Source organism: Heptranchias perlo, chromosome 21 (assembly GCF_035084215.1).
Source record: "Heptranchias perlo isolate sHepPer1 chromosome 21, sHepPer1.hap1, whole genome shotgun sequence".
NCBI classification, from domain to species: domain Eukaryota; kingdom Metazoa; phylum Chordata; class Chondrichthyes; order Hexanchiformes; family Hexanchidae; genus Heptranchias; species Heptranchias perlo.
In genome coordinates, this window is record NC_090345.1 from 37,753,515 (window position 1) to 37,780,844 (window position 27,330).

Consider the following 27,330-nt stretch of genomic DNA (forward strand, 5'->3'; position numbering starts at 1 on the left):
TTATGGTGGACAACTGGTTTAGCCATTCATCGCCAGATCTGGCTGGATCACATAAAGCACAATTGGGTCCTGCTCTCCTCTGCCAAAACTGGACACTATTCCAGTATCAGCCTGGAATGCAAAGATAACTCCCGGCTTCTCCTCCACAACAAACCATCTTCTTAAACCCTCTCCCCTGCGCCCTCTACCCTCACGTCCAACGAAAAGTGCGAGAAGCTCATGGACTTCTTTGTCACTAAGATTAAGATCGTTGAACTGCCTCTGCCACTTCCCTCCCTTCCTCTAGCCCACCAAACCAAACTTCCCCTATGGTTCCCCCCTGCTCTGGCTCTGAACTTGCATCATTCTCTAGTTTCTCTCCTATCTCCCCTCATGCCCTCTCTGAGTTCATCTTGACAATGAGACCCACCTCCTGCTCCCTCGACCCTTCCCTTCCTGGCCCCCATGTTAGCTGATATTGTTGACGGTTCTCTCTTCTCAGGTACGGTCCCCCTCCCCTTCTAATCTGCCGTCATCACCCGCCCTCCTCAAAAAACCCACCCTTGACCCCTCTGTCCTTGCATACTACCGCCCCATCTCAAACCTCCCTTTCCACTCCAAGGTCCTTGAACGTGTTGTCGCCTCCCAAATCCATGCCCATCTTTCCCGCAACTCCATGTTTGAATCCCTCCAATCAGGTTCCGGCTCCTGCCGCAGTACTAAAACGGCCCTTATCAAAGTCACAAATGACATCCTATGCGACTGAGACGATGGTAAACTATCACTCCTCATCCTTCTTGACATGGTTGACCACACCATCCTCCACCAACGCCTCTCCTCCGTCATCCAGCTGGGTGGGACTGTGCTCGCCTGGTTCCATTCTTATCTATCTAGTCGTAGCCAGAGAATCACCTGCAATGGCTTTCTTTTCCCGCTCCTGCACTGTTACCTCTGGAGTCCCCCAAGGATCTATCCTTAGCCCCCTCCTATTTCTCATCTACATGCTGTCCCTCAGTGACATCATTCGAAAACACAACATCAGATTCCACATGTACGCTGACAACACTCTACCTCATCGACCTCCCCCAATCCTGTTTTTCACTGATCACACTGTTTGTCCATCATCTAGTACTGGGTGAGCAAAAATTTCCTTCAACTAATTATTGGGAAGACCAAAGCCATTGTCTTTGGTCCCCACCGCAAACTCCGTTCCCTAGCCACCGGCTTCATCCCTCTCCCTGGCCACTGTCTGAGGCTGAACCAGACCGTTCATGACCTTGGCGTCCTATTTAATCCTGAGATGAGCTTCCGACCACATATCCGCTCCATCACCAAGACCGCCTACTTCCACCTCCGTAACATCGCCAGTCTCTGCCCCGCCTCAGCTAATCTGTGCTAAAACCCTCATCCATGCCTTTGTTACCTCTGGACTGGACTTTTCCAATGCTATCTTGGCTGGCCTTCCATCTTCTACCTTCCATAAACTTGAGCTCATCCAAAATTCTGCTGCCTGTATCCTAACTCGCACCAAGTCCCATTCTCCCATCACCCCTCTACACATTGACCTACACTGGCTCCCTGTCCAGCAACGCCTCATATTTAAAATTATCGTCCTGGTTTTCAAATTCCTCCATGGCCTCACCCCTCCCTATCTCTGTAACCTCCTCCAGCCCCCCAACCCTCCGAGATCTCTGCGCTCCTCCAATTCTTGCCTCTTGCGCATTCCCGATTTTAATTGCTCCACTGTTGGCAGCCGTACCTTCAGCTGCCTTAGCTCTAAACTTTGGAATTCCCTCCCTAAACTTCTCCGCCTCTCTACCTCTCCTCCGTTAAGATGCTCCTTAAAACCTACCTCTTTGACCCAGCTTTTGGTCACCTGTCCTAATACCTCCTTATGTGGTTCGGTGTCAAATTTTGTTTGCTAACGCTCTGGTGAAGTGCCTTGTGATGTTTTATTACGTTAAAGGCGCTATATAAATGCAAGTAGTCGTCGTTGTTGTCTTCGTCGTCGTCTCCACATCCCTTTTTGTCTGATTACACTTCTGTGAAATGCCTTGGGAAATTTTTTCTACGTTAGAGGCACAATATAAATGCAAGTTATTGCTGTCTCAAGTGGCAATAAGCAATCATTGGTTCTTTTAACAGGTGGAGAGTTACCCTAAGTTAGCTCTGAATATGAACAGCGGGTCACATTTACAATGTAATTACCATGTTCATTTAAAAAATGACAAGAATACTGTTTTGGGGCAGTGCACTTTTCTCTTACTTTCTAAAAAAATGTACTGGAATTTTTTTTAGGATTAGGACAAGGTTAAATGAAAGTAGCATTCATTAAGTGACTAATGCTGGGTCTGACTTGGAGTAAAATGCTCACTTTTTGATTTGACTGCAGTTGCAGAATGTTACAGAAGTTAATTGTTAACAGTCTGTAGAAGGAAAGTGGACTTTTTATTTTTGCTAGTGTTCATTAATCCAGTTTTGACAGAACTGATGGGAGCAGTGGTAATCACAAATGAATAATCTGTTAGCTCTTTCTACTTCCATTCCACTACTTTTTAACTCCTGTCCATTCTGTTGCTAAAATGAAAGCCAGGAATTTCAGCCCCTTTCTCCTCAGAAGCACAGACTTCCTCAGATGTCCACGCTTTTGGAAGCCAGGGCAGTTTCAGGAACCAATGTTTTGTGTATTGAAGCACACATCTCTGCTTTCAATCACTGAGTTGCTGACAATCTGAGACGAGGTCGGCAGTGCAAGTACAGTAGCCTGAAGTTAGCAAGATATTTTTAACAGGCATGCCTCCTTAGTTCCCAGCTAAGTGTCTGGAAAAAAGAATTTTGGAACAAATATGGGACACTGCAGCTTCAATTGACAACTGACAATTCCAGCATAGCTTACATTTTATTTATGTAATGAATTCCTTGCCCCTTTCTGCATTCAACTATTGTTACAAACATATTTTTTTACACATTGTCAGCCTTGGCTCAGTTGGTAGCACCCTCGCTTCTGGGTTAGGAAGGTTGTGGGGTCAAGACCCACTCTAGAGGCTTGCACACATAATCTAAGCTGACACTCCACTGCAGTACTGAGGGAGTGCAGCACTGTCGGAGGTAAGACATTAAACCGAGGTACTGTCTGCCCTCTCAGGTGGATGCAAAAGATCCTGTGGTGCTATTTTGAAAAAGAGCAGGGGAGTTATCCCTCAACCAACATCACTAAAACAGATTATCTGGTCATTTATCTCATTGCAGTTTGTGGGACCTTGCTGTGCAAAATTGGCTGCCACATTCCCCCTACATTACAACAGTGACTGCACTTCAAGAAAGTATTTCATTGGCTGTAAAGCACTTTGGGACATCCTGAGGTTGTGAAAGGTGCTATATAAATGCAAGTTCTTTCTTTATTGGTTCATCAGGTTTGGTAACACAGCTTGAAAAACAGTATCTTGTTAATAAGCTAGACAGTAACTAATTCATAGTCTCCATAGATCCCATTCACTCTGTCTGGATGCCTCCCTTTTTTTCTGTAATTCAATACTACTGCAGTATGTTCCTTATTATAGAGCTGAGCTTCAATCAATGCAACAGTAACAAAGAATGTATTGTTTACCTAGCTTTCAAATTGCCCTGGTCAAGAATCCAAACATGGCATTAACCCGCTGTGCTAATGAAACGTTGGCTAGACAGTCTGCTGTAGCTTGAAAAATATTTTGTTCCATTACAAATTGACTGAAGTAGGCTGAATAGCAGTTTTTGACCTGCCTGCAGCTTTTGACATGGTTCCTCCTCTGTCATCCAGCTGGGTGGGACTGCGCTCGCCTGGTTCCATTCTTGTCTATTCAATCGTAGCCAGACAATCACCTGCAATGGCTTCTCTTCCCGCTCCCGCACCATTACCTCTGGAGTCCCCCAAGGATCTATCCTTGGCCCCCTCCCATTTCTCAACTATATGCTGTCCCTCAGCGACATCTTCCAAAAACACAATGTCAGATACCACATGTGCTGACGACACCGGACTCTACCTCACTATCACCTCTCTCAACCCCTCCACTCTCTCTCATTTGTCACACTGCTTGTCCGACTGAGCAAAAATTTCCTCCAACTAAATATTGGAAAGACCGAAGCCATTGTCTTTGGTCCTCGCCGCAAACTCCGTTCCCTAGCCACCGACTCCATCCCTCTCTCTGGCTATTGTCTGAGGCTGAACCAGGACCATTCACAACCTTGGCGTCCTATTTAACCCTGAGAAGAGCTTCTGGCCACATATCCGCTCCATCACCAAGACCGCCTACGTCCACCTCCGTAATATCACGCGTTCTCCGCCCCTGCCTCAGCTCATCTGCTGCTAAAGCCCTCATCCGTGCCTTTGTTACCTCGAGACTTGACTATTCCCATGTTCTCCTGATTAGCCTCCCATCTTCCACCTTCCATAAGCTTGAACTCTTCCAAAACTCTGCTGCCCATATCCTAACTCGCACCAAGTCCCGTTCTCCCATCATCCCTCTGCACACTGACCTACATTGGCTCCCGGTCCGGGAACACCTCAGATTTAAAATTCTCATCCTTGTTTTCAAATCTTTCCAGGGCCTCGTCCCTCCCTATCTCTTTAATCTCCTCCAGCGCTATAACCCTCCGAGATCTCTGCGCTCCTCCAATTCTTGTCCTTTGCGCAGCCCTGATTTTAATCGCGGCTGTGCCTTCAGCTGCCTAGACCCTAAGCTCTAAAATTCCCTCCCTAGTCCTCTCCACCTCTCTCCTCCTTTTAAGATGCTCCTTAAAGCCAACCTCTTTGACCAAGCTTTGGGTTACCTGTGCTACTACCTCTTTATTTGGTTCGGTGTCAAATTTTGTTTGATTAACGCTCGTGTGAAGCGTTTTACTACGTTAAAGGTGCTATATAAATGCAGGTTGTTGTTGTTGATGACTCTTCATTGTAAATTCTGTGAATAAATGTTAACAAATGTTCCATAGCAAGAGTGGCCTCCATGTTTCTTATCTCCCCATTCATTACATGTTGCTACAAGTCAAAAATAATTATCTATTTACCTTATCAGCCTTCAATTTACCAACAGAAGAATGTGCCCCATTTCAATCACTGCCAATACTGTGATGTCACATCAACAACTGCTGCTGCCTCTACATGGATTATTAACAAAATTAGAATTAGACCTACAGTCTTTAAAAACTCTCAATGGGAAGTCTTATCTTCCTAAAGCACATTGTGAAAAGTTCAGGCGGGCACTGTATATAGGGTTGCCAACTCTCATTGGACGTATTTCTGGAGGTTTCATCACATGGCCTCCTTCCTCCAAAAGCTGCACCAGGTCAAACAGCCCTTTCACCCATCTGCAATATTTTTACAACTATTAAAGGAGAGTGTTCAAAGAAAATGAAAAAAGAAACACTTTTTTTAGTGCCTCTATGATTTTTCTCCTGGCTTGCTTGCTGCACTGACCTGGAGATTAATTTTTAATTCCAGGACAATCCTGGAGGGTTGGCAACCCTAACTGTTAATTGTTACGGTTGGAAAATCATGCGTAGCATAAGCCCCATTTTCTGGTAGGCGCTCCAAGCGGGCAAGGATGCCCGCCAGCGGCATGAGGTCACAGCATTCCCCCTATTAAACACCCGAAGAACGGTCAAACTCATTCTGCAATACCTGTATTAAGTATTTCATTTGCTGTAAAGTGCTTGGGGACACCCTGAGATCTTTAAAATGCAAGCTCCCCAGAACAATTACAGACACATAAATCAAAAAAAGTGTCAGCCATGGCCCGGAAGATAAATCATAGGGGCATAAAAAAAAATCGGTGATGGGAAAAAAAAGCCTGTTTGACTGACAGTCAAGAATCATCCAATTGGGTAATGAAGAATCTATTCACTTCTTGATTCACCTGGGAAGGTGATGCGCCACGAGGATGGATATTTCTGGCGACCAATGGTGGGAACATGGGGGCGGGGCGGTTGGAGGAAGGAGGCCATGTGTTTAAACCTTTCAGAATTCGCTCAACCAGAGTTGTCAATCCTAACCATTGCATACTGATTGTACAGATCAGCATGCATTGTGTTAACTTTGAACCAAATATTCCATTCACTAAAATGTAACCAGTGAATAACCAGCAAACACCACAAAAGCATAAATAAACCAACTAAATCCCACAAAAGAAAGTCAAAATCCTTTCAACTGCCATGACAGTTTGTCACCCACACTGCTACATTATTTTTGCATAATAAACAGTTTAGAAAATTGAATTCACAAAAAAATTGTAATTTATCCACAAACATAACTGTTCCAACTTCCATTCACCGGCCCTCCAAAGCCACCCCCACCCCTCCCACCAGAGAGCATTCGATCCACTGACTCTTGTCTACTCCACCATCCCACCCAACTCGGGGCCCCATGTCCTAAGGCCCAACATTAACAAAGCAGGCACATACTCACAATCTACAACTTTTGATCTTATCTCTCAGCCTGTGCCCAGACTTCACTCCTACACCTCTGCTACTGTCTTCCACTAATTAGGCCCAGCCTCGTCTGCTGTGCTCTGACTGTCTATTGCATCTCCACCTTGGATGTTCAAGCAAGCCACCTAATCCGAGGCTCAGCTGAAGGTGGGATCTGTTGGGTCAGTGACGTGAAGTTTGACTCCCAATACACAGATTGCCATGGTGTGACCTGGTTCCACTCTGAAGACTCTGGAGGTCATTTGAACTGAACTTGCTGGGCGGGAAACCCATGGGATTGGGTAACTGTTTAAGACACCCCGCCCAATATTGCTCTTCAGTGGAGAGTGAAACCGGGCAGGGTGTAAAACTGGTGTTGCACCCGATCCTGTTAGTTTCCCGATGGGCGGGTTAGGTTAAAATTGCCCCCTCTGTCTCTGGCTCATCTCTCCTAGGCCTGGGCTCTATAAATCTGGACAAGAGGCACAGAGATGGGGCAGAGTGCAATAGAAGAGATGCAGTACAGCAAAGATGAAAAAAAGTGAAGAGTAACATAACTAAATGTGAAAATCAGTGCAACAAATCACAGAAGGAGATGAAATGTAACTGAGAAAGGGAATCTGAAAACCAGCGATTTCACTTTTTAAACTCCTACCAAAAATTTAATGAAATCTTGACAATCAAATTAAAGGCCCAATTTTTTACATTTCTAAAATGGAAGTTTGGAAACTATGAAGTACTTTTGCAAAGGATTAATATAGAATAATTCATTCGTGAGCAGACTTTAAATGAGGAATTATTCAAAAATGGGGCAAGTGCTGTGTAATACCCTGCCACAAATATCGCAGACTTAAATACTTTACAGCATGGTATGTGATTTGTTCCCCACTACTGTACTTTTTCTTAAAACATCCTGGAGGTAGTGCAGATAGTGTTTTCTGAACAATCTATTTGTTCTTAAGCTGTAATAGACAACCGGGGTAGATCCTGACTTTGTGCGACAGTGTAAAACAGGTGATAGTGTATCGGCAGCCCATTTTACATCTCTGCTGATTTTTATTTCCATTGACTTTGTAAAACATATCCAATATGGCAGGTGGTGCACTTCCAGGGGAAATGTGTGCGCATTTCGTGCCCGCCATATTGGAAGCTTAGGAGGCCAACTCGCTATCACCCATTTCACACTATCACACAAAGTCAAAATGACCCCTAACATGTGTGGGATAGGTAGAAAGATGGAGAGGGAGAGGCATAAAGAGAGTGGGAGACATACTGATCAGAATAAAGACATGGAAGGAGACTGCATGTGTAAAAAAAAGTGGGAGAGAAGGAACAAACCAGCATTCAGGGGGAGGAAGGGGAGAGAGCAAGAAATAAAAAAGTATAATAATAATAATTAATGAAAATGTGTGAACTAGAAAATTCAGCATTGGGAAAGAAGCAGAGTCAATTAAAAGAGCAAGACAATTTTGCACCAGAGATCAGCTTGGCAAAATAAGGCAATCTTCACTAGGTGGCACGAACCAAAAAGTCGTTATGTTTCCAAAATCTCCTATGACCATTTGCTTCCAAATTACCCTGGTCAGAAATTTTACTATGGTCTTACCTGCTGTTGATGAGATATTGACTTAGACGTTTGGCTGCCCATTTTTCAGGAGCTAAATGGCCTCCCAAGTCTCCAATCTGGCAGATGGAAGCTCACACACATTTCCTCCAGAAGTGCATCACCTGTCATATTGGAGAAGGTGGTTGCGCTACGTATGTCAGAAACATTCAAAGGTGGAAATAATTTATTTAGATTAGGGCCCTGTGCTTCTTGCAGTGCACGTTCTCGGTTTTCGTAAGCTCCAGCGCATCATTCGTCATGTGCTGAGCTCGCACAGCACAACGTGGCGCTAACTGGCAGGAGGACCCCCACACTTACCTGAATGTGGAGCTGGGAGTAACAGGAGTGTTCCTCCCAACACCCCCGACCCCACATTAAAAGAACGTGGGCAGCTCTACCCCCTCTCCCCCCCCCCACCACCCCCTGCACCCCCGCCGGACACCAGCAACAACAACAACAATTTGCATTTATATAGCGCCTTTAACGTAAAGTCCCAAGGTGCTTCACAGGAGCGTTATCAGATAAAATTTGACACCGAGCCACATGAGATATTAGGACAGGTGACCAAAAGCCTTGTCAAAGAGGAAGGTTTTAAGGAGCATCTTAAAGGAGGAGAGAGAGGTAGTGAGGTGGAGAGGTTTAGGGAGGGAATTCCAGAGCTTAGGGCTTAGACAGCTGAAGGCAAGGCCACCAATGGTGGGGCGATTAAAATCGGGGATGCACAAGAGGCCAGACTTGGAGGAGCGCAGAGATCTCAGAGGGTTGTAGGGCTGGAGGAGGTTACAGAGGCCATGGAGGGATTTGAACAGAAGGATAAGAGTTTTAAAATCGAGGCGTTTCCAGACCGGGAGCCAATATAGGTCAGTGAGCACAGGGGTGATGGGCGAACGGGACTTGGTGCGAGTTAGGATACGGGCATCAGAGCTTTGCATGAACTGAAATTTCCGAAGGATAGAAGATGTCATAATCTTAAAATTAGAGCTAGGCCATTCTGGAATGAAATCGGGAAGTACTTTTCAACAAAGGGTAGTGTAAATATGGAACTCTTTTCCCCTAAAGGCTGTGGATGCTGGGTCAATTGAAGGAGGAGTTGGTTTGGGTACAGAGTAGACACGAGGAGGAAAGGAAGGGCATCCAAAGCTAGAGCTTCCTGAATGACTAAAGATATAGAGATTAAAATGAAACAGAAAATGAAGGCTTATGACAAATGTAAGGCTTATAATACAGTAGAGAACCAGGTTGAATAGAGAAAGTACAGAGCAGATCTAAAAAGGGAATAAGAGGGATAAAGAGAGCGTATGAGAATACATTAGCGGCTAACATAAAAGGGAATCCAAAAGTGTTTTATAAACATATAAATAGTAAAAGGGTAGTCAAAGGAAGGGTAGGACCGATTGGAGACAAAAAAGGAGATCTACTTGTTGAGGCAGAAGGCATGGCTGAGGTACAAAATGAATACTTCGCATCTGTCTTCACTAGAGAAGAGGATGCTGCCATTGTAGCAGTAAAGAAGGAGGTAGTAGCGATACTGGATAGGATAATAATAAATAAAGAGGAGGCACTTAAAAGATTGACAATACTCAAAGTAGAAAAGTCAGCCAGTTCAGATGGGATGCATCCTAGGTTACTGAGGGAAGTAAGGGTGGAAATGGGGAGGCTCTGGCCACAATCTTCCAATCCTCCTTAGATATGGGGATGGTGCTGGAGGACTGGAGGATTGCAAATGTCACACCCCTGTTCAAAAAAGGGGAGAGGGAGAAACCCGGCAATTACAGGCCAGTCAGCCTAAGGTCGGTGGTGGGGAAACTTTTAGAGACAATAATCTGGAACAAAATTAATTGGCACTTGGAATAGGCTAATAAATGAAAGTCAGCATGGATTTGTTAAAGGAAAATTTTGTTTGACTAACTTGATTGAGTTCTTTGATGAAGTAAGGAGAAGGTTGATGAGGATAATGTGGCTGATGTGCATATGGACTTTCAAAGGGCATTTGATAAAGTGCCACATAATAGACTTGTTAGCAAATTTAAAGCCCATGGGATTAAAGGGACAGTGGCAGCTTGGATACAAAATTGGCTAGGGGACAGAAAGCAGAGAGTAGTGGTGAACGGTTGTTTTTCAGACTGGAGGGAAGTATACAGTGGCGTTCCCCAGGGGTCAGTGTTAGGACCACTGCCCTTTTTGATATATATTAATGACCTGGACTTTTGTATTTAGGGTATAATTTCAAAGTTTGACACGAAACTTGGAAATGTAGTAAACAATGTGAAGGATAGTAACAGGCTTCAGGAGGACATAGACAGACTGGTGAAATGGGCTGACACATGGCAGATGGAATTTGACGCAGAGAAGTGTGAAGTGATACATTTTGGTCGGAAGAATGAGGAGAGGCAATATAAACTAAATGGTACAACTTTAAAGAGGGTGCAGGAACAGAGAGAGCACATAGACAAATGTTATGTGGGGAGACTGGAGATGCTGGGGTTGTTCTCCTTAGAACAGAGAAGGTTAAGGGGAGATTTGATAGAGGTATTCAAAACCCTGAACGGTTTTGATAGAGTAAACAGGGAGGAACTATTTCCAGTGGCAGAAGGGTCAGTAACCAGAGGACACAGATTTAAGGTAATTGGCAAAAGAACCAGAGGTGACAGGAGGAATCCTTTTTTATGCAGCGAGTTGTTATGATCTGGAATGTACTGCCGGAAACAGGCGTTGGGCTCTTTAAATATCCAAATCAGGGTCCTATGCTGGCTGTAGGATCCCAAAGAAGAAATTGAGGTACAAATGGGTGGGGCTTTGCCCAGACTCAGCCGGTTTGTACCAGGCGTTGAGTGGCCTACCGGCAATCCTTAAAGGGACTGCTCTAGGCTGCTCAGGAAGAGGCCCAGGAAATTTTCCGTTGTTATTCTTGTGGTTCCAGTGCTCCTTCTGGGCCCACAAAGAAAGCTCTGTCCCACTATTGGCCCATTCGAGGCCCGGGGACCGCTTCCCTCCGCCTCCCCCCTCTCCGCCTCCCCCCTCTCCCCCCTCCAATCTGTCCCCAAGAACTGACCTGCTGGTTGACTCAGCGTAGAATCTGGCCGATTTGCCGTCTTCACCATTTGGTGTTCACCGGCGACATTTAAATGCGGCCTGAAGCTGAATTTGGCTCGGCCTCAGAGTGGCGCACGAAGCTGTTGCCCTGCTGACTTTGTGCCTGTTTTGGGCACAAGCTGAATTTCTCGCCAAACATCACAATGAAATAATAAAATTTTTTGTCACGTATTGAGAAAATAAATTTTGTTTGAATCTAATACTAGCTTGGGGTCATTTGCAAATTTGAAATCTCGTTTGTGCTGGATTTGTAAAAAATTGAAATGAGAAAACACGGAGATGAAACAGTCTATTGTTAAAACTCCTACTTTATTACTGTTCTTATATAGGCCTTTTGATCTGGCCGATTTTAAAGTTAAATTTTTAATATTTGCAGCAATATATTAGAATTGCAATCAATTTGCCTCATTTTAATCTCGCGGACATGACTTTTGACCTAACCCATCCTGTGTGTTTTATTTTTTCAGATGGTTAATGAAAATCATTTACAAGAACACATTCCAGACGTTCATGTACAGTAGTTCTGAACTGACCCCAGCAGTACTGAGGAACAAACCTGACACTCTATTAGAACCAGGGAGCTGTGCAAATCTCAATAGGCTGTGGAGCTACTGCAATGCCTCGTCACTCAAAAGTTCCATTAGTGGAAGCCCCTGATGGAGGATGGGGCTGGATGATTGTGATCAGCTGCTTCTTAGTGACCATCTGCACGAGGGCAGTGTCCAGGTTTGTCAGTAAAACTTCTCATGTTCGATTTTAAAATTCTTGTCCTTGTTTTCAAATCCCTCCATGGCCTCACCCCGTCTCTTCCTCTGTAACCTCCTGCAGCCCTACAACCCTCTCTGCGTCCTCCAATTATTGCCTCTTGCACATCCCCGATTTTCATCGCTCCATCATTGGCGGCCGTGCTTTCAGCTGTCTAGGCCCTAGGCTCTGGAATTCCCTCCCTAAATCTCTCCACCTCTCTACTTCTTTAAGACGCTCCTTAAAACATACCTCACCTGTCTTAATACCTCTTTATGTTGTTCGGTATCAAATGTTGTCTGATTACGCTCCTGTGAAGCGCCTTGGGAGGTTTTACTATGTTAAAGTCGCTATATAAATGCAAGTAGTTGTTGTTGTTCATTATGCTCAGCTCATTCTTCCTCTCCCTCATGTGTGCATGCTGTTGCTGTTCCCTGACCTAGAATGGTGCAGCAGGTGACATGCGTTGTCCAGGCATTGCTCACTGTCGCTCCTGAACTAGCTGCTAGAAGCAGCAGTTGACCAGCGTGAGTTGACTTAGCATCTGCTTTCCCCTCTCTCTCACTGAAGCAGGCAGTCCCGTACAGTCTGGTTCATTGAGAGTGTTGGGAACTTTTATCCTACTGTTCCATGGAATAGTATGTCCGTGCGGCAACACACCTGCCCCACAGTGACATCTTGGGGCAATTTTAACCTAACCCATCCTCTGGGAAACTGACCAGATAGGGTGCAATGCTAGTTTTACATTCCGTCCGACTTTACTCTCCATTGAAGTCAATGGGCAGGGTGTAAAACCAACATTCCACCTGATCCCGCCTGGCAAGTTAGGTTAAAATAACCCCCCTTAAGTGCATCTGAGTTCTGGAACACTACAGCCCCGACTTTGACTCAGGGGAGGGGTTGGGGGGAGCTTCAGAACACTGAAAATGTTGGTTACATGTTTTATTTTATCATTGATGTCTAACCTGTATAACTCCAAGGTTACTCATTTACATTCAAATTATGTGATCTTTTGAAGTTGCAATACGATATTTGAGGTAATGTAGTTGTAATTCTGTAATTTATTGAAGTGCGGATAGCACGATTTAATTCAATATCCCATTTTGCCTAATCCAAGAAACAAGGTATGGGGATAGGGCGGGAAAATGGAGTTGAGGTAGATAATGATCTGATTGAATGGCGGAGCAGGCCCGAGGGGCCGTTTGGCCCATTCCCGTCCCTATTTCTTACGTTCTCATATTCTTACAACGTGACATCTTTGGATTACTTTATAATGCTGATAGGAGATTCTTTTTCATCTTTTCAATTTTGTCCTCCCCATCTGATCTGAAGCTGTTGACTGCTTGCTGGAAATGGCTCCCTGATCACTGGCTGCTCTCTGGTACCTCATTCAAGTGGACCATTATGTTGGAGCCTTGAAGATAAGGCAAAGGAGAATCCAAAGAGCTTCTACAAGTACATAAAGGGCAAAAGAGTAACTAGGGAGAGAGTAGGGCCTCTTAAGGATCAACAAGGTCATCTATGTGCGGAACCACAAGAGATGGGTGAGATCCTAAATGAATATTTCACATCGGTATTTACGGTTGAGAAAGGCATAGATGTTAGGGAACTTGGGGAAATAAAGAGTGATGACTTGAGGAGTGTACATATTACAGAGAGGGAGGTGCTGGAAGTCTTGACGCGCATCAAGGTAGATAAATCTCCGGGACCTGATGAAATGTATCCCAGGACGTTATGGGAGGTTAGGGAGGAAATTGCGGGTCCCCTAGCAGAGATATTTGAATCATCGACAGCTACAGGTGAGGTGCCTGAAGATTGGAGGGTAGCAAATGTTGTGCCTTTGTTTAAGAAGGGCGGCTGGGAACTACAGACTGGTGAGCCTGACATCTGTAGTGGGTAAGTTGTTAGAGGGTATTCTGAGAGACAGGATCTACAGGCATTTGGAGAGGCAGGGACTGATTAGGAACAGTCAGCATGGTTTTGTGAGAGGAAAATCATGTCTCACGAATTTGATTGAGTTTTTTGAAGGGGTAACCAAAAAGATAGATGAGGGTTGTGCAGTAGACGTGGTCTACATGGACTTTAGCAAAGCCTTTGACAAGGTACCGCATGGTAGGCTGTTACGTAAGGTTAAATATCATGGGATCCAAGGTGAGGTAGCCAATTGGATACAAAATTGGCTTGACGACAGAAGACAGAGGGTGGTTGTAGAGGGTTGTTTTTCAGACTGGAGGCCTGTGACCAGCGGTGTGCCTCAGGGATCGGTGCTGGGTCCGCTGTTATTTGTTATTTATATTAATGATTTGGATGAGAATTTAGGAGGAATGGTTAGTAAGTTTGCAGATGACACCAAGATTGGTGGCATTGTGGACAGTGAAGAAGGTTATCTAGGATTGCAACGGGATCTTGATAAATTGGGCCAGTGGGCCGATGAATGGCAGATGGAGTTTAATTTAGATAAATGTGAGGTGATGCATTTTGGTAGATCGAATCAGACCAGGACCTACTCCGTTAATGGTAGGGCGTTGGGGAGAGTTATAGAACAAAGAGATCTAGGAGTACAGGTTCATAGCTCCTTGAAAGTGGAGTCACAGGTGGATAGGGTGGTGAAGAAGGCATTCGGCATGCTTGGTTTCATTGGTCAGAACACTGAATACAGGAGTTGGGATGTCTTGTTGAAGTTGTACAAGACATTAGTAAGGCCACACTTGGAATACTGTGTACAGTTCTGGTCACCCTATTATAGAAAGGATATTATTAAACTAGAAAGAGTGCAGAAAAGATTTACTAGGATGCTACCGGGACTTGATGGTTTGACTTATAGGGAGAGGTTAGATCGACTGAGACTTTTTTCCCTGGAGAGTAGGAGGTTAAGGGGTGATCTTATAGAAGTCTATAAAATAATGAGGGGCATAGATAAGGTAGATAGTCAAAATCTTTTCCCAAAGGTAGGGGAGTCTATAACGAGGGGACATAGATTTAAGGTGAGAGGGGAGAGATAAAAAAGGGTCCAGAGGGGCAATTTTTTCACTCAAAGGGTGGTGAGTGTCTGGAACGAGCTGCCAGAGGCAGTAGTAGAGGCGGGTACAATTTTGTCTTTTAAAAAGCATTTGGACAGTTACATGGGTAAGATGGGTATAGAGGGATATGGGCCAAGTGCAGGCAATTGGGACTAGCTTAGTGGTATAAACTGGGCGACATGGACATGTTGGGCCGAAGGGCCTGTTTCCATGTTGTAAACTTCTATGATTCTATAAGGTGGTTGTTCAGAGGATATTTAACCACAGAGAGAATCACAGCCAAGGCTGATCTTGTCAAAAAGACCTATTAACAAATATACCGTGTATGTTTTCAAATTGGGAGTGAGTGGCTGAACCTCTGTTTGGGGAAGGGGGTACAGCTTGATTGTAATACATTCTTTCCAGATCTTCTGAGGGTATTTTAAATTTGTAGGATATTAAGGGCCCTTTATGGGTTAAGAGACAATGGATTGAGAGTTTAATCATAAATGTAGGATCTCATTCCTACAAATGTTTGAGTTAATTAACATTCTCGTTTAACCCAGTTACTAATTTAAAACCACTCAGTTACTTTTTTTTAATATAAATTTGTTTCCTTTAGCAGAAACTTAATGGGGGTTAAATTGGTTAACCCCCGAATCCGGGCCTGGGCATCGTGGTGTACGTTTAACCTGCACCCGGTGGTTCCGATGCAGGCTGCATGTGAGATTCGTGCTGCCTCCTCATTTACCTGATTATAGCGCAGCGTCTGCGTTGTTCTCACTAGCTTCTCACTTCTCACCAGCAAGGCAGCCTGCACCTCTTAAAGGCAGCCTGCACCTCTTAAAGGCAGCCTGCACCTCTTATTTGCAAAGTATAAGAAACGGGACCACATGGTGTCTGAACCGAGATCAGACATCGCTCACGTAAAACACAGATGCAGGTCCCGTCCCTATGTTTACACACTGATGAGTTATTTTAAAATATTGAATAAAGGTTGTGCATTACTAAATTCCACATCCTCCAATCTGCATGCCAGACCTCACCAATCTGCTGATCTGAGTTTGTACTAGACCTGCGAGAGAGCGTGCACCAAGGTTCTTTGCTGATGCACTAGAGACCTTGGTGCAAGAGGTGGGCAGAAGGAGAGGCATCCTATATCCGCAGGAGGTGGGGGGGGGGGGGTGGGGGGGCAAGAGGCCCTCCAGACATGTGCTCAAGAGACAGTGGGAGGCAGCGGGGGACGAAGTCAATGCCAGGCGCATAGCACCACGAACATGGATGCAGTGTAGGAAGAAGTTCAATGCTTTGACACGAGTGGTCAAGACGAGTGAGGTCAACTGTCAAGTGGCGTCTCCTACCAACTGCACCACTAGCCGCATCCACTGCTCCATGCACCACACCCCCATCACCCACATACCAACAAACTCTTTTAATCAGTACTCAACTCTTCCAATCAGGTGCTTCCTCTCACCCTCACATGTTACCACTGTTGCAAGCCGCACACCCACAACTCGCAGGTCACATACACTGACAGCTATTCAACCATGACAGCCACATCACCCAAACATCCTGCAGGACACTCACCGACACACGTCCCACTTTCTTGCTGGAGAAGATGGCGCTTAACAGGAGGCAGCAAATGGCAGTGGCATTTAGACCCTTAAGCCTGTTCTGCCATTCAATGAGATCATCTGTGACCTAACTCCATATACCCGCCAAGTTCCATATCCCTTAATACCCTTGGTTAACAAAAATCTATCAATCTCAGATTTAAAATTCACAATTGAGCTAGCATCAACTGCTATTTGCAAAAGAGTGTTCCAAACTTCTCCCACCCTTTGCGTGTAGAAGCATTTCCTAACTTCACTCCTGCAAGTCCTGGCTCTAAATTTTATGCTATGTCCCCTAGTAGTAGTATTCAAGTATAGGAGAGCTCCAAAAACAGGTACAAATGCATCAAGAGCCAGATACGCTAATCCACCAACTAACCTGTAAATCCTGCGTGGTCCCTTTAAAAAGTGCTGGTGGGGGAATCCTCCAGGCCGTCTACGACACGCTCAGCTGGTCGTGGTTAAGACATTGCGTTGGCTGGAGCGTTGATTGCCAAAATGGTACCTATCCCTTTAAATCAGCATTGTACACTGACCTAATGCATATTCTCCTTACTTTACATGCTGCCGGCATTCGTTATCGGCGCCTGCGTGAACAGCTTTACCAAGATGGCGTCCGGCGCACGTTGTGCGGGCCCATTCCGGATGCCATTTTGGGACCTCGGGAGGCCGCATAGCACCTGAAAAACGGGTGCTACACTGCCGAATTTCTAGCCCTATGTGTTTTAGTTTGTAGATCATTTATTTATCCTTTTTCTTGAGTGAGTTATATATTTAAGGTTTCAATTGGTAATTGCACCAAATCTACCTGGTGAATCACGACATTGGAATTGGCTAACGATTGGAACAAAATACAAACAATTTATTTCCACTGAAATTGTAATTAAATTCTTAACCCAGTGCCTGATGACACTTTTCAGCGATGAGCTTCCTCTGGCCGTCTCCCGCTGTAACTTTGGAACAAACGCTGTTTACACGCATCACGATGGTGGAGTGGGAGATGGCACGAGGTAATTCACCCCCTTTGTGTGGGTTTAAATTAAAATGCCTCAGGACGTCATAAACATGGAATTATATTTCCTTTTCTTAAACAATTTTAAGAGGTTCTCCTTTACCAATTTGCAAAGATGCAAGATGAAAATGCCCTTAACAGACCTGCAAAGAGGCAAAGCATTTATTGATAAAGTGCACACTCTGCCTCGCACAGATCGCTGTCAGTCAGTTTAAGCATGGTCTTATACTTCTGCTTTCTCTTTAAACTTAATTTCCTTTTTCCGTCATTATTACTCAACTCAATTAATTTCCTGTTAAACGGACAGGAAAGAAAGAAAAAGATAGAAATGACTTGCATTTATATAGCACTTTTCACAACCTCAGGACGCTCCAGATCGCTTTACAGCCGATGAAGTACTTTTGAAGTGTATCACTGTTGTAATGTAGGAAACGCGGCAGCCAATCTAAAATCTTACATCTTCTGATAAAAGCAGCAACATGTGAATTGTGAGATTTAAAAACACATAGAACGCTTGAAATAACCGGCAGGTCCATCGGCAACTGTAAGGAGAAAAGATGGACAAATTTTCCGGATGGACAACCTTCGTCAGAACCAGAAAACTGAAAATAAGAGAGTCCCTCTCTAGGATTTACATGACCCGACTCTGCCTCCCACCTGAAGCCAGCAGGAATGATATAATTTCCAGCGGGTGTGAGTCGGAATGAATGTGTGGGGTCAGGCCACCGCTGGGGACCCATGGAAACGGGCCCCGGGATGTCTACGATGGGGGGAGGGGGGACGCCTGGGCTAGGGGAGATCCAAGATATCCTTGTGGTACCAGGAGGAGTAGTTCTGACCCTCTCAGCCTAGAGGGAACCTTTTTAAAAAGACCACTTACCTGGGCTTCCTGTGGCCTGGATCATGATGCAACACTGCCATTTAAATTAGGCCCCCTCCTCTGGGTCAGGCGGCCTTCCAGTGAATTCAGGCACGTAAAAATGGTGTTGGGGAGGGGTGCAGAAATGTAGTTCGAACCTTCTCCCGCCATCTTCACCCACCCCCCTGATTGCCCTGTTCCTGCTGAGTGGGGGGAAGGCAGGGCGAGGGGGTTAAAATCGGCCCTAAAAAGTGAGTAAAGAACCTCCAAAATGGAACAGAATGCAATGAAATTTCAATAGAAGAAACTGGCAGGAATATGAGGGAGACAGCCTGAAGTTACTAAAGGCACGTTTGTCTATCATTACTGCTCTAGCAATGCTGGATGCTACTCATGTTGGCATTGGTGGGGACCGGTGGGGAGTCTTTAAAATTGAAGTGTCCCTCCCCATTGATTCCAGTCAATGCTGTTTCTCCCTCCCCCCAAGTCCCTGCGGCCAGCAGCACATTTGACCAGTAGGCCCCCGAAGCCCCACTCTAGTCGTTGCCCAGGTATGATCATGCTGCGCCCATGATTTACCTGCCCCACATCCCTCCCCCACTGCAGCGGGTTCCCTGGTGCAGGCAGAAACCACTGGGCTTTATTTGTTAGTGCCCTCGCCTCACCTGGTGGATAAATCCTAAATCAGAACACAAACATCAGTTGAAATCAGCAACTTGAGATCTAAGTAAATGAATGGGAAAAGGGATTTAAACTCCATTAGTGCCCACCGAGACACTGTGGCTCACGACGACAAAAACCACCGAGGTTCCTTTTTCCAGTTCTGACAAAGGTTGGGTGGGGAGGAGGGGAGATTTTCCCGTTCGTGTACCTGGGCGTATTGGAATACCTGGGCACAGTGAGGAAAGGACAATCGGGCTGGGAGGGCAGCACGCCAGTAAGGGAGGCCAACCGAATTTCCTCTATTCATTATACTCGAGGGCACCCGATACTTGTAGGTGTAGGCACCGGGAAATCTGCCGCTGGGTCTCCACCCAAAACATCACCTCATCTTCCCCTGTTCCAGATGCTGAAGGACCTGTTGTGTATTTTGAACACTTTCTGTTTTGAACTTCACGTGGCTGCCAACATATAACGTTGTTTTGGATTTCTAGGTGCCTCTCCATATTTTTTGTGGAGTTCCAGAATTATTTTGCTCAGGATTATGCAATGACGGCATGGATACACTCCACTGTCGACTGCACTACAATGGTGTTCGGTGAGTGTATGATCACTTCCATTCATATGCTTTATACTCAGAGGTACAACTGGGGAAACCTTCATCACATGGACTTAACACACATTTTGCTGCAAATAGTCCATTGTGGTTCAAACATGCGTTTGAGCTGCAGTGGATTGTTTGCAGCTGTTTGTTCTCTAGCATGGCAATCATGAACTTCGATCATAATCATCGGCAACATTATTAATATTAGAATTGTGCATATGCTTTCTGATTCCATGACAAGAAAATGTCATCAATAGAAAAATGATTCAATTTATTTGTTGTTAAGCCTCCTGTTCAAGCTCATCAATTGCCAATATCAATGAATTATGTCCCAAGACTCTCTCCTCTTGGATAACATTCTGTACATAATGATGTGTGTGTGTAGTGTGTGTGTGTGTAGCGCGTGTGTGTGTGTAAGTAACAGCAATGATTTCTTTTGTCTAACATCCTGCTCACATTTGAATTGGAGAGGGGCCATGGACAACCAGGATTTGGGGAATGGGAGAACAAAGAATGGCTCAGAGGAAGGGAGGTAATAAAAAGCCCCTTTTACCGAGAACTGGCCAATTAGGTCCTAGTTTTGAGCTTTCAGCTCTTCATGTTGGCTGGAATAGAGCTTCTGCTGAAACCATTGAAAATCTTTATTATAATGAAAGCTTTGTAATGGTGGCCTACTATAATGATGTTTGACTATCGCAGATGATCAAGTGAGGGGCCAAATAGGCCGTAGGAAGATGTTGCACCAACCCCCGCAACTCAACAAAACCAACCAAAATCTACTTGTCCATTGAGTCCAGTGGGAATTGCCAGGTTCTATGTTCTGCTGCCATGGCAACGTCACCATCAGATCAGAGGCTTGTAATTAAGTAGCTGACTTATTTGCTGTTTAACCATTCACAAGTGGAAAGTTTGAATAAAATGCCAGTCACACTTTAGCACTCAACTGCTCTGTACTGAACTTTGTGAGTGTTTCAGCAGTCCTGTTTTTATTTTTGCAGTTTGAAGAAACTTTTGCTCTACAGATTTTAACCTGCCAGAGTAAATTTTCCTTTCTTACTGTTTGTGAATGATTCTGTAGTTTGTAGTGCAAAGTGCTGCTTCATGGTGCTGACGTGAGTAATTGTAACCTTTTACGATACAAGTTAAATTGGTGCCTGGAATTTGTAGTCAAATGTTATACTCTTGTAACCTGAAGGCACACTTGCTGTCTGTTGTTAATTATTCCTCGCCAGAGCCACTCAGTAACAGGATCTGAGTAAAGTGATTGTACTTTGAATGAAACCTGGGTACAAATGTAACATTCATTCCAAAACAAACTGGGAGTATCTCCTTGGCAGTTCTTAATACCTTTCTAGCTACCAATGGAACAGCTTCAAAGTGCTGAGCAATCACTGAAAGTTTTGATTCTGAATTAATTAGACCTACAAATCCTTCCATAAACCTGAGGAACCTCCCATATTTGACGTCAGTCTTCTGACCACCCATTTCACTGCCGTAATCATCAGGAGAATTTTCCGATTCTCCAGATTTCCTCTTTTGGGAGAAAAATGGGTGGTAAAATCCTGACGACAGCGGTAAGGACTCGGTGTAGAACTGCAAGTGAAGGAATCCTAAACCTAAACTTAAACCTACAGGCACCCTGGGTTCGATTTTAACTCCAGGGCGGGAATGGGGCAAAGCAAGGGAGGCTCGGACAATCTTAACTTGCTGGGCTTCATTATCATGCCGCTTGCCGATTTGCCGACCGAAACGGTAGGAAGCGGCTGCCTGGCCGTTTAAAATCGGGTGGCAGGAGGCCGTCCCTGGGGACACAGGGAACAGTCCCTGGCACAAGGTAAGTCGATTGGTGGAGATCAAGGAAAGGGGTTAACAACCCCTTGGACAATTGTGAATTTAAAATGCAAAGACAGCATTGTGCAGAAACGCTCAACCAGTACAAAACAGAACTGATACATGTCTGGGCAAAGCAAAGCTTTGAGAACGATACAGAACTGATAAACTGAGAACAAAGTGGTTACATGTCTGAACAAAGCAAGGCTTTGAGAGGGTTTGGACACTGATAAGGGTGGCCTACATGTTCCATGGTCTGGAACAAGTGAGATTAAAGACTGTTAGAGGTTGAAGGGGGAGATCTGGTTGAACATCTCAGGAAGTTGAGTGATGCACAACAGACAACTGTCCATCATTGAGGCTTGTTGATCCTTGAGGCCCAGCAACGGTGGGTGATTGGCCAAAGTGGAACATCCCCTGACTATTACTTATGCCCCAACTGGTAAAAAAAATACATAAATGGAACATTGTAGCAGATTCTTCACTGCAGTCGGCGGAGTCTAAAGAAGCTTCGCTTAAAGGAAGGACGTCCAAGAAGAAGGACCTCAAGAGCTACAAGAACTGATCACTCTTTACTGCCTTGATGCTGAAATCCTTAAGGTTGTTTGTATTTCTTAATGCTTGTGTGAACTGTTAAATCATTAAACTAACTTTGGATTATATAAAATACAGAGTAGTGTGACTTTCTTTGACTGACTATTCTCCAGGCTCACGAATCACTGGAAAAGTAGACATTCCCTACAGAGACCAGCAAGGGAATCGTGGTCTGGAGAGGGAGGGAGAAACCCAGGGCAGGGGAGGTTCAATACTTTCTGGCCCACAAGGAGCCAAGTAAAATTTTAAAAAACTTAACTTGCTGGGCCTCTTCTGGCCCTGGCTGCTGTTCCAGGCAGGTTTGGCCTGATGGGGAAGCCATCACTGCTCCCGTGCTCGAGCCTCAGGTTAAAATAGCAGATCGGGCTTCAGTGATGTCATCGGAGCCCAATCTGCATATTTAAAGAGCACACCGCTTGCTTGTGCCGGGTATCCTTGCAGCCTGCAATTTAATATTACAGTCGGCCAGATCGGGGTGGGAAAGGAGTGGGTAAGACCCCCGCTCCATTTTAACAGGCCCACCCCCCCTGCTCTCCACAGGTGGGGGGTGGGTGGGAGTTAAAATCAAGGCCCATGACTTTTGAGGATCTCACTGGAGATCTGAAAATACTACAGGACAGATATAGTTGGAAAAGAAGTTTTGAGAAGTTTTGTATTACAGTTGGAGCAGATGAGGCAGCAAAATTGAACATGCATTTTGATCTTGTCGTTTTGAGATTCTCCACAAACTTTAAACAACGATTGCCCAGATTTGTGATCAGATGGCACTGTCCCTGTCCTTCTAATCAGCAATGAGGTTGCTACTTGGACGCTGAACTGAACTTATAACCATCTAGAGCAAGCCAGCAGCAAACCCATTCTTTAAGGTATTGACTTGATCTGTGATTGCTTGGAGACCAGTTGCACTTTCTGAGGGCCTAAGATGGTTTGAAGTTATGATGCTGAAAGAGAACAGGGGCCCGAGAACGAGAGAGCGAGAATGTGAGAGAGAGCGAGAACGAGAGAGAGAACAAAAGAGCAAGAAAATAAAGTCAGATGTTAAGCAAAGGATTTGGGCCTGGAAAAGGCAGTCAGCTCTGACCTAGACTGGCTCAGTACCCAATCATTTGGGAACTGATATCAGGTCAGGCTTCAACTCTGAAAAGTTTTATTTCTAGTCATAGACCTCCCTTTGCTCCTTGACGATGAGTTGTGATTTCACTGCAAGACACTTCAGAGATTGAAGTACCAAACTTCTTTCTACAAGAATGGGGCGGAGGGAAATATACAATTGCAAGCTGCATCCAAAAGAGTGCATTGTGCAAGATGTGCAATTAAGAGTACAGATTTAGATATTTCTGCTGGTGGGTACAATGAAGAAACATTAAGTTGCAGTATATAGTATGGAGAGTGACTGCACCCTGGTGGAATTTGTAATTTGGAATTAACAGTAGCAAAGTTAAGGTAAAAGATTCTGATATTCCATTGTATTAAGTATTGAAGTATATGGGTAGGTCACAAATAAAGATGTACTGCTTACAGGTTATCTGGTGCAGACCATTGAATAATAGTAATGGAATAGGCCTGAAGTTCGGTTGAAGGTTGCTGGATTCTGAATTTGCTTTCATGTATTCTGCAGCATTAACAGAAACTACTGAAGTTGTAAAAATAAGGCCCAGGCCCATGTAGCACTGGGAAAGCCAGCAAGACCTGGCTTCTGAACTTACCAATAATGCCACCCTCCACCCACTATTCATTTGTTACTAGATTCTTAGAACTTGGTTTCTGGATGTGTGTGTGATATTTCGACAGCTCCCAAAATGCTTGTTATGACTTTAAACAAATTATTGAATCACAGCATATGTGTTATAATCAGTGAAAGAACATTTTTGTCAGTCATTTGAAAGTACGATTGCCTACAACCTGCCGGATGTTGTAGCTATCTGATACCCAAAAGATACCTCAATACTGACCATTGATGTGGAGCTCCTAGTGACTGACCAGTTCCTTCATTTGATGAGGTATGATTTCGGTAAGAGTTAATGAACATTGTTTTATTTATGGTTTCATCGCTTATTCTTTCAATTTGCACCAATTATCTTCCCATTCTATTTTTCACAGAGAAAGCAAAGGCTTGGTTTTTGTGGAGACAGAAGAGTTGGCAGCTAGTGAGTGTTTGTCACTTATCGCCATTGAGTGAGCGAATAGTGGACTAGCTCCTTTCCCTCCAGCCCTATTTTGCTTCAAGGGAGGATGCTGAGAACCCAAGAAGGAAGGCCTTCCAGCTGACTAAAGCCTGACTGGTCCATTCACAAAAGTGTATCTGCCAATTTTTAAAATCTGTGCTGACAATATTTAGAGGGTTTGAAAATTGCTTGGAATCTGCAGTAATTCCAAATGCACGGCAAGATCATACCGATTGTGAATGAATGGTTAGGATGGTTGAAACATTTAGCTACCATCCATGCATTTGTCATTTCCATCATCGTGACTGGGCCTGCTAAGAACTTCAACTCCAAGATTAGATACTCTCTATTTGAGTTTGTAACATGGCATAGTGACGGTGAGTAAGACCGTGAGGAAACTTCCAGATTGTCCCATGTGTTTTTTAAAGGAGGTCATTGTACTGTTTCAAATGTGTATGAAGAAGAAACGTCCCAAATGGAATCCAGCACTGAAGTAAGTGCAACTCTTGGATGTAGAGAGAAAACAATTGAGGATGTTCACTCTTGAGGACATCATGTGGGGCTTCCCTGCAAAGCTGAAAGACCAGAACATGTCATTGCTTGAGCAGGAATTCTTGGATCATAAATGAAGGATTCTGGTTCACCTCAACTGATTGTCGAAAGCAATGGGGGTGGGGAACAAGACCAATGGACCAATGAAGTCTGGTTTTGAAACTTTGAAACAACTGGCCAAATCGTACTAATTGACGAAGGATTAACTGTTGCTATCACATAGTAACACGCCATGAGCACTCTCTACGGTTTGGTCAAACAAAATAGGAAGGCTGGGAATTACCTCAGAGTTAAACCCTGCCCCCCCCCACCACCACCCCGCTCGACTACTGTAACTTCACCGGAGGCGCTCCAGAAACCGCTGCACTTCCGGCAAAGTTATGGCGGCGGAGCGCGTGCAGCTCCGAGGAAAGTCCTGGCCAAAATCGGAGATGTGGGGTCTTGCAAATTTTTACCTTTTTATAGTGCAAGCCTTTTCTTTTGTCAGAAATTGTACTGGCTTATTGCTGTTTGTCCGTGGCTCTGCCCAATGCATTGGTTTTGGGTTCATATTCTTCCTATGACTCTGTCTGTCAAAGGGACTCACCAACTAAAGTACAGACTGCAGCCCATACAATGCCACAGTCTGAGTATGTGCAGCGTGGAGAATCGCCCAGAATTCATTAATATGGCTCACTGTAACAGGAAGAGGTGCCTGTCATGTTGTAAGAGGATTTGAGTTTTTCCAAATGATTTTGAAAACCTGCAGAATAAATTTTAAAATATTTTTTCAGGGACAGTTTCACATTTCTAATCAGCTTCTTAATTTTTAGTGCAGAGGGAGCACATGGGTCAGAAAGAGAAACTCATTACTGGCACCTGTGCTTTATTGTGTTAAAAGTTTTCTGATGAAGTGGCTCGAGCCCCACTCCAGACTGTCCCAGCGAGTGGAGACTAGAGTGCGGTCTCTGAATACTTAGTTGATATCCATCGGGGGACTCGCGTCTGGACGGAGTCAGTGATAGTAATTCGGCCTCTGAGGCAGAAGGCTTGAGTTCGAGTCTCACTCCAGAGAGTCCCAGCAAGTGGAAATCAGAGCTCCTGGATTGATGTCCAGTGGGGGTTCTTGAGTCTGATGGGTGCGGGGTGTCTGATGGCTCTTTAGCCTTGGTTGCAGCCCACCTAGGAGAAGGCACTCCAAAGATAAAAACTGGGAGGAAGGCAAGGGGAAACCACCTCAGCTAGTCTCCTCTAATAAGTGGCTAAAGAACCTCGCGTGTGAGACTTGAATGAGGACCTGCCCTAGGGTAGAACTCAACAGACGGACCGACTCATAAATTGGCTCAACATCTATTGGAAATGCAGGAAATGTAGGCCTAATCTCTCTCGTGGGCATAGGGCTCAAGTATTTGGCCCTCCCCAAACAGCTATGTATCACTTCCGGCCCACTGTTCTGCTCCAGCCCATCATTTATCATATTCTTTATCTCTCAGACCATTCTCCAGTCCATACTCCAACCCATTCCTGTCGTGCCAAACTGTTCCTGGCCCTCACGGCCCACTGCCATCTTAAAGCTGGTTTTCAATGCCAAATGCACTCAAATTGTATATTCCAGCTGTTGCCAGACTGTGGAAGGCTACCAGACACCTGCTCTACAGTTTCTGTCAGACCCTGAGACCTCCCTCAGTGCAGCCACTTCCTGACCTCTCAGTGTTATTACACCCTGGAGTCTCTAACCCCCTAGTACCACCAAATCCAAAGACCCCCACCCTTCCCCATTTGTGATGCACCCTAGAACACCAATACCTCCTTCCAATTCTGCCAGACCCCTCACTGCAGTTTTCAGGAAAAATTCAACAGACTTGTGCAATTTGATTCTCAAAACAACAGCAAAAATCCAAAACTTCCAAGTAACAAAAATAGAAATTTAGTCTGTGGGCCTACATCACTGATATAAAACAACAAATCCTCTGATTCACTGTGAGCAACACCACAGGAGATCCATTAGTTAACTTGAGTATTAATAATAAAAATATACTTTGAAAGATTATTCAGGGATTCTTCCCAAGAGTATTAATTACTCAAAACCTGTCTCCTTGCCTATCTCCATCTGTATCGGTAATTGTGGAATGACTCAAATTTAGGCTATTAATTGAGAGTAGTTAAGCATCAAATAAACCTTAAAGTGTGTTGTAAGTCTCCGCGCATATTAAAAGAAATTAGGGAAGAGATAGCTGAAGCACTATTACATATATATAAAAACTCATGAGAAAAGGGAATGGTGCCAAAGGACTGGCGAACAGCTAATGTTATTCATACATTTAAAAAGGGAGATAGAACAGGTCCAGGGAACTATAGACCAGCTAGCTTAACGTTGGTGGCAGGAAAGGTAAAGGAATCTTTACTCAAAGAGGTAAAAGAAAAATATCTAGAAATTAAAATATAATAAAGAGTAGTCAGCATGGATTTCAGAAGGGAAAGCCTTGTTTGACCAAACTTTTTGAATTCTTTGAAGAAGGAGGAGAAAGTGTAGACAAGGGAAATACAGTAGATGTGATATATTTGGATTTTCAACAGGCCTTGGATAAGGTAACACATTG

General features: G+C 44.6%; 1 protein-coding gene across 1 annotated transcript in view; it reads left to right on the top strand.

The window, feature by feature from the left end:
- Positions 1 to 27,330, top strand: part of LOC137340149 (monocarboxylate transporter 12-like) — an 80,928-nt gene that overhangs the window by 34,366 nt on the left and 19,232 nt on the right. The window contains 3 exon segments of the mRNA XM_068002491.1: positions 11,587 to 11,695; positions 11,697 to 11,845; positions 19,501 to 19,604. Of these exon segments, the coding sequence (XP_067858592.1) occupies positions 11,594 to 11,695; positions 11,697 to 11,845; positions 19,501 to 19,604 (355 nt within the window). The 5' untranslated portion in view covers positions 11,587 to 11,593.